Source organism: Grus americana (assembly GCF_028858705.1).
Source record: "Grus americana isolate bGruAme1 chromosome 27 unlocalized genomic scaffold, bGruAme1.mat SUPER_27_unloc_13, whole genome shotgun sequence".
NCBI classification, from domain to species: Eukaryota; Metazoa; Chordata; class Aves; order Gruiformes; family Gruidae; genus Grus; species Grus americana.
The window spans coordinates 1,253-9,304 of record NW_026561295.1 but is presented as its reverse complement, the minus strand read 5'-3'; the positions used below and the strand labels follow the sequence as shown (position 1 = coordinate 9,304).

The 8,052-nt window shown below is 63.6% G+C and overlaps 1 protein-coding gene across 1 annotated transcript; it reads right to left on the bottom strand.

Moving 5' to 3' along the window:
- Positions 1-1,084: 1,084 nt before the first annotated feature.
- Positions 1,085-7,820, bottom strand: POU2F2 (POU class 2 homeobox 2; the record flags this gene model as incomplete). Its single annotated transcript, XM_054811332.1, has 5 exons — positions 1,085-1,420; positions 3,506-3,579; positions 3,702-3,879; positions 4,280-4,346; positions 7,495-7,820. Coding segments are annotated over 5 exons (935 nt in total), but the record flags the coding sequence as incomplete, so codon positions are not given.
- Positions 7,821-8,052: the final 232 nt, after the last annotated feature.

The window sequence follows — 8,052 nt, the reverse complement described above, 5'->3', positions numbered from 1 at the left end:
TTTTGGCCATTTTCCTCATTTCACCTTTTCCTCTTTATTTTTCTTTTTTCTCTTTTTCCTTCTCCCCCCTTTTTCCTCTTTATTTTGCTCTTTTCCTCGTTATTTGTCTTTTTTCCTCTTTTTTTCCCTTTTTCTCCTCTTTATTTTGCTCTTTTCCTCGTTATTTGTCTTTTTTCCTCTTTTTTTCCCTTTTTCTCCTCTTTATTTTGCTCTTTTCCTCGTTATTTTTCTTTTTTCCTCTTTTTCCCCCCTTTTTCTCCTCTTTATTTTGCTCTTTTCCTCGTTTCGTTCCTCAGTGTGGTTTTTTTTTCCTTTTTTCCTTGTTATTTCACTTTTTCTTTCTTATTTTGCTTTTCCCTTGTTCTTTTCCTTTGAGATTTGTTGTTGTGGGTTTTTTTCTTTTTTTTTCTGTTGCTTTTTCCCGTTTCTTTCACTTTTTTCCCTTTTTTTGCTCTTTTTTTCCCCTTCTTCTTCTTCTTCTTCTTCTTCTTTTTTGCCTCCCCCTCCTCCCAACCCCCCCTCGGCCGCAGCCTCCTGGGGATAAATAAATACGGGGGGGGGGCGATGCCTGGGGGGAGGGGTCGGTCCCACCGAGCCCCCCCCCCCCCCAAAACCCCAGATTTACAATAAATTAACCCAAAATCCCCCCCCCCCCGCAAACACATTCGAGCGGACACCGAGGTCAGAAGAGTTTTGTAAAAAGCCTTTGGGATCAGCTGGGGGGGGGGGGGTCGTGCCCCCCCCTCCCGGGCAGGTTTTTTGGTGTGAAATAGTCACTTTTTGGGGGGGGGGTGGGGGTTCCTCCCCCCCCCCCCCCCTTCGCCTCGACAGTGCGAAACGGGGCAGAAAACGCCCTTTTTAGGTTTGGTTTAGTTTGGGGTTTTTTTTTCCCTCCTCATCCGCCCCCTCCCCAATAAATTAATTGGGGGGGGGAGGGGATTAATTGGGGGGGGGGCTGCCAACCCCCCCCCTCCCCCCCAAGAGCATCGTTAAGTTAAATTAAGTTAAAGGGGGGGGGGGGGTGTCGGGGTTTTTTTTTTGGTCTGTAGCACGTGCTGGGGGGGGAGGGTGGGGGGGTGTCGGGGTGGGGGGGGGTCGTCGTGTGTCCCCCACCCCCCCCCCCCCACCCATCACTCATCCCCCGGGGGGGGCCGTGGGGGGGTGGGGGTGTCGCCGCTGGCGGAGCTGCAGGAGGAACAGGAGGGGGAAGGGGAAGGGGGGGGCATGGGGGCGGCCACGGCGGCCGGCACCAACCCCACGGTGGCCGGGGGGGCCCCCAAAAGCGGGAGGGGTCCCTGGTTGAGGAAGAGGGGGGGGGTGACCATGGCGGGGGTGCTCGGCGTCCCCGCGCTGCTCCCCAGCACCCGCGGCCCCCCCGGCTCAAGGCTGGAGAGGGGAAGGCTTCCACCAGTGGCCAAGGCTGCGGAGAGAGGGGGGGCGTCAGGGGGGGACCCCGGCCGTAGGGACCCCGGCCATAGGGACCCCCATCCTATAGGGACCCCTGTCCATAGGGACCCCGTCCATAGGGACCCCGGCCTATAGGGACCCCGGCCATAGGGACCCCGGCCTATAGGGACCCCAGCCTATAGGGACCCCGGCCATAGGGACCCTGTCCATAGGGACCCCAGCCTATAGGGACCCTGTCCATAGGGACCCCCATCCTATAGGGACCCCTGTCCATAGGGACCCCGTCCATAGGGACCCCGGCCTATAGGGACCCCGGCCATAGGGACCCCGGCCTATAGGGACCCCAGCCTATAGGGACCCCGGCCATAGGGACCCCATCCTATAGGGACCCCAGCCTATAGGGACCCCATCCTATAGGGACCCCTGTCCATAGGGACCCCGTCCATAGGGACCCCATCCTATAGGGACCCCGTCCATAGGGACCCCAGCCTATAGGGACCCCGTCCATAGGGACCCTGTCCATAGGGACCCCCATCCTATAGGGACCCCAGCCTATAGGGACCCCATCCTATAGGGACCCCAGCCTATAGGGACCCCGGCCGTAGGGACCCTGTCCATAGGGACCCTGTCCATAGGGACCCCCATCCTATAGGGACCCCAGCCTATAGGGACCCCCATCCTATAGGGACCCCAGCCTATAGGGACCCCTGTCCATAGGGACCCCCATCCTATAGGGACCCCGGCCATAGGGACCCCCAGCCTATAGGGACCCCAGCCTATAGGGACCCCCATCCTATAGGGACGCCGGCCTATAGGGACCCTCATCCTATAGGGACCCCAGCCTATAGGGACCCTCATCCTATAGGGACCCTGTCCATAGGGACCCCCATCCATAGGGACCCCCTCCATAGGGACCCTCATCCTATAGGGACCCTCATCCTATAGGGACCCTGTCCATAGGGACCCCCACCCTATAGGGACTCCCGTCCATAGGGAACCGCATTGTATAGGAACCCCCCCTCCATAGGGACCCACATTCTATAGGCACCCCCATCCCCATGTACCCCCACCCTATAGGGACCCCCACCCTATAGAGACCCCCACCCTATGGGGCCCCCACCCTATAGAGACCCCCACCCTATAGGGACCCCCACCCTATAGAGACCCCCACCCTATAGGGGCCCCCATCCCGTGGCTCCTCCTGCCCCACAGACTGGGGGTGGCCCCGCCCCACCGCACCCCGTCCCCGTGGTGAGCGTGCGATGAGCGTGCAACAAGCGTGCGACGAGCGTGCAACAAGCGTGCGATGAGCGTGCGGTTAGTGAGCAGGGGGTTAGGGCTGGCACCGGGGGGGGGGGATGAAGGGGGGGGGGGGGGGGCCGCCCGCCCAGCGGCCTCTGCACACTTGCACACTTGCACGCTTGCACAAGCACACGGCACCTCGCACGCCCGTGCACGGGGCTTTGCACACCGCATCACACTTATGCACACCCGCGCACGCCTCTTTGCACACCAGCTCAGAGGACCGGCCCGCGGCCCTTGGCACACCCACGTACCAGCTCTTTGCACACCAGATCACGCCCGTCTGCACACCTGCGCACACCTCTGTGCACGCCAGCCCACGGCTCCTTGCGCACCCACGCACGGCTCCTTACACACCTACGCACACCTCTTTGCACACCAGCCCACGACCCCTCGCGCGCCCGCACGGGGCTCTTGGCGCACCAGCCCACGGCTCCTCGCACGCCTCTTTACACACTCACGCGCGCCTCGTTCGCACACCCACGCACGCCTCTCCGCCCGCCACCCCTCGCGCTCCCGCTCAGCGCTCTCCGCGCACCAACCCCCGCCTCTCCGCACACCACCTCGTGGCTCCTTGCACGCCCACTCATGGCTCCTTGCACGCCCACGCACGCCTCTTCGCACACCCACGCCAACTCAACTCGCCGACCCGCACCCCCCCCCCCCCCACCTCGCAGACCAGCTCCCCCCCCACCCCACCCCCAAACCCCTCGCACACTCACTCCCCCCCTCCCCTCAGGCATCCGGGCGGGCGGCGGATGGTCTGGCACGCGCGCGTGCAAGGCGCCTCACGCACCTTGGATGGTGGCCAGCGGGTTAGTGGCCATGAGCGCCGGGTTTAACCCCGCGGTCACCCCAAGCACCGAGCTTCTGCAAAGCAAACCGGGGTGGGGGGGGGGTTCTGTCTGTATTAAGGGACCCCCCCCCCCAAAATTTGGGGGGTGCGGGGGTGTCACCGTGTTACACACACACCCCCACCCAAAAAAACTCACCCGGTGCCGGGGTTGAGCCCCGCGAGGCCGATGGGTCCGTGGGTGCCGCTCTGGGGGGTGGGGGTTGTGCTGTTGGTGGGGGGTGGCGTGGCCGGGGGTAGGGTGGGGGGGGGAACCCCCCCGGCACCCCCGCACCGGGTGGGGGGCAGGGAGCCGGCGGCCGACGACAAGGTAGTCACTGCGGGGTAGGGGTGGGGGTGTGTTTATATAGGTCCTACGTAAACACCGTAGGGTTTGGGTAGGTCCTACAAAAACACTGCCCCCCCCCCCCCCCTTAAAACATCCCCCCCCCCCCCCTTAAAGCACCCCCCCCTTAAAACATCCCCCCCCAGACGCCAGCCAGCGTTTGTGTAGACCCTACGTAAACACGCTGTGCTGGTAACGGGGGGTAGGTCCTACGTAAACACCGGGGTTTGGGTAGGTCCTACAAAAACATCGGCCCCCCCCCTTCCCTTAAAACACCCCCCCCAATGCCTTAAACTCCCCCCCCGCCCCCCCCCCCCAGCTATATGCTGGCTGGTGTTTGTGTAGGTCCTACGTAAACGTTAAGGTAGGTCCTACGTAAACAAGGGCCAAACCTGTTGTGCTCAGACTGCTGGAGGCCTGGGAGAGCGGGAGGCTGACGCCGGGGCCGGGGCTGGTCACCTGCGGGGAGAGAGGGGGGGTCAGGGGGGGCGGGGGGGGGACCGGGGGGCATATAGGGACGGGGACTGGGGGGCATATAGGGATGGGGACCGGGGGCCATATAGGGATGGGGACTGGGGGTCATATAGGGATGGGGACCGGGGGGCATATAGGGATGGGGACCGGGGTCATATAGGGATGGGGACCAGGGGGCATATAGGGACGGGGACTGGGGGTCATATAGGGATGGGGACCAGGGGGCATATAGGGATGGGGACCGGGGGGCATATAGGGATGGGGACCAGGGGGCATATAGGGATGGGGACCGGGGGGCATATAGGGACGGGGACCGGGGGGCATATAGGGATGGGGACCGGGGGCATATAGGGATGGGGACCGGGGGTCACATAGGGACGGGGACCAGGGGCCATATAGGGATGGGGACCGGGGGGCATATAGGGATGGGGACTGGGGGGCATATAGGGATGGGGACCAGGGGCCATATAGGGATGGGGACCGGGGGGCATATAGGGATGGGGACCGGGGGGCATATAGGGATGGGGACCAGGGGCCATATAGGGATGGGGACCGGGGGGCATATAGGGATGGGGACCAGGGGGCATATAGGGATGGGGACCGGGGGCATATAGGGACGGGGACCGGGGGGCATATAGGGATGGGGACCAGGGGGCATATAGGGATGGGGACCGGGGGGCATATAGGGATGGGGACCAGGGGGCATATAGGGATGGGGACCAGGGGGCATATAGGGACGGGGACCGGGGGGCATATAGGGACGGGGACCGGGGGGCATATAGGGATGGGGACCGGGGGCATATAGGGATGGGGACCGGGGGCATATAGGGACGGGGACCAGGGGGCATATAGGGATGGGGACCAGGGGCCATATAGGGATGGGGACCGGGGGGCATATAGGGATGGGGACCAGGGGCCATATAGGGATGGGGACCGGGGGGCATATAGGGATGGGGACCGGGGGCCATATAGGGATGGGGACCGGGGGGCATATAGGGACGGGGACTGGGGGGCATATAGGGACGGGGACCAGGGGGCATATAGGGATGGGGACTGGGGGTCATATAGGGATGGGGACCGGGGGCATATAGGGATGGGGACCAGGGGGCATATAGGGACGGGGACCGGGGGGCATATAGGGACGGGGACTGGGGGGCATATAGGGATGGGGACCGGGGGGCATATAGGGATGGGGACCAGGGGGCATATAGGGATGGGGACCGGGGGGCATATAGGGATGGGGACCAGGGGGCATATAGGGATGGGGACCGGGGGGCATATAGGGATGGGGACCAGGGGGCATATAGGGATGGGGACCAGGGGGCATATAGGGACGGGGACCGGGGGGCATATAGGGACGGGGACCGGGGGGCATATAGGGATGGGGACCGGGGGCATATAGGGATGGGGACCGGGGGCATATAGGGACGGGGACCAGGGGGCATATAGGGATGGGGACCAGGGGCCATATAGGGATGGGGACCGGGGGGCATATAGGGATGGGGACCAGGGGCCATATAGGGATGGGGACCGGGGGGCATATAGGGATGGGGACCGGGGGCCATATAGGGATGGGGACCGGGGGGCATATAGGGACGGGGACTGGGGGGCATATAGGGACGGGGACCAGGGGGCATATAGGGATGGGGACTGGGGGTCATATAGGGATGGGGACCAGGGGGCATATAGGGATGGGGACCAGGGGGCATATAGGGACGGGGACCAGGGGGCATATAGGGATGGGGACCGGGGGGCATATAGGGATGGGGACCGGGGGCATATAGGGATGGGGACCAGGGGGCATATAGGGACGGGGACCGGGGGGCATATAGGGACGGGGACCGGGGGGCATATAGGGATGGGGACCACGGGCCATATAGGGACGGGGACTGGGGGGCATATAGGGATGGGGACCGGGGGCATATAGGGATGGGGACCAGGGGGCATATAGGGATGGGGACCAGGGGCCATATAGGGATGGGGACCGGGGGGCATATAGGGATGGGGACCACGGGCCATATAGGGACGGGGACTGGGGGGCATATAGGGATGGGGACCGGGGGCCATATAGGGATGGGGACCGGGGGCATATAGGGATGGGGACCAGGGGGCATATAGGGATGGGGACTGGGGGTCATATAGGGATGGGGACCGGGGGGCATATAGGGATGGGGACTGGGGGGCATATAGGGATGGGGACTGGGGGGCATATAGGGATGGGGACCGGGGGCATATAGGGACGGGGACTGGGGGGCATATAGGGATGGGGACCGGGGGCATATAGGGATGGGGACCGGGGGGCATATAGGGATGGGGACTGGGGGCCATATAGGGATGGGGACTGGGGGGCATATAGGGATGGGGACGGGGGGCATATAGGGATGGGGACCACGGGCCATATAGGGATGGGGACCGGGGGCATATAGGGACGGGGACTGGGGGGCATATAGGGATGGGGACCGGGGGGCATATAGGGATGGGGACCGGGGGCATATAGGGATGGGGACTGGGGGTCATATAGGGATGGGGACCGGGGGGCATATAGGGATGGGGACCAGGGGGCATATAGGGATGGGGACCGGGGGGCATATAGGGATGGGGACCACGGGCCATATAGGGACGGGGACCGGGGGTCATATAGGGATGGGGACCACGGGCCATATAGGGATGGGGACCACGGGCCATATAGGGATGGGGACCATAGGGGACAGACACTGGGGTCCATATGGGTCCATACGGGGACAGACACTGGGGTCCATACAGGGCCATATGGGGCCATATGGGGACAGACACTGGGGTCCATATAGGGCCATATGGGGCCATATGGGGACAGACACTGGGGTCCATATAGGGCCATATGGGGCCATATGGGGACAGACACTGGGGTCCATACAGGGCCATATGGGTCCATACGGGGACAGACACTGGGGTCCATACAGGGCCATATGGGGCCATATGGGGACAGACACTGGGGTCCATACAGGGCCATATGGGGCCATATGGGGACAGACACTGGGGTCCATACGGGGCCATACGGGGCCATACGGGGCCATACGGGCAGGTTCCCTCTAGCACCCAGCCCCCCTCCCACCCCACCCCCCACCCCTTGCCCCTCCCCATCTCCCCCACGCACCATATGGGGGCTGTAGGCGGGGGGTTTCCCGGGGGGGGGCAGCCCGGGGGGGGGCGCGGTGCCGGTGCCGGTGCCGGTGCCGGTGCCGCAGGGGTTGATGCGTTTCTCCTTCTGGCGGCGGTTGCAGAACCAGACGCGGATCACCTCCTTCTCCATGTGCAGCTGCTCCGCGATCAGCAGGATCTCCTCCGAGGTAGGCTTCTGGTTCTGGGGGGGGGGCGAGGGGGGCACGTGGGGCCGTATGGGGACACGGGGCCGTATGGGGACACGGGGCCATATGGGGACATGGGGTCGTATGGGGACATGGGGACATATGGGGATGGGGGCTGTATGGGGGCATGGGGACGTATGGGGACATGGGGTCGTATGGGGACATGGGGCCGTATGGGGACATGGGGACATATGGGGATGGGGGCTGTATGGGGGCATGGGGACGTATGGGGACACGGGGCCGTATGGGGACACGGGGCTGTATGGGGATGGGGGCTGTATGGGGGCATGGGGACGTATGGGGACATGGGGCCGTATGGGGACACGGGGCTGTATGGGGACATGGGG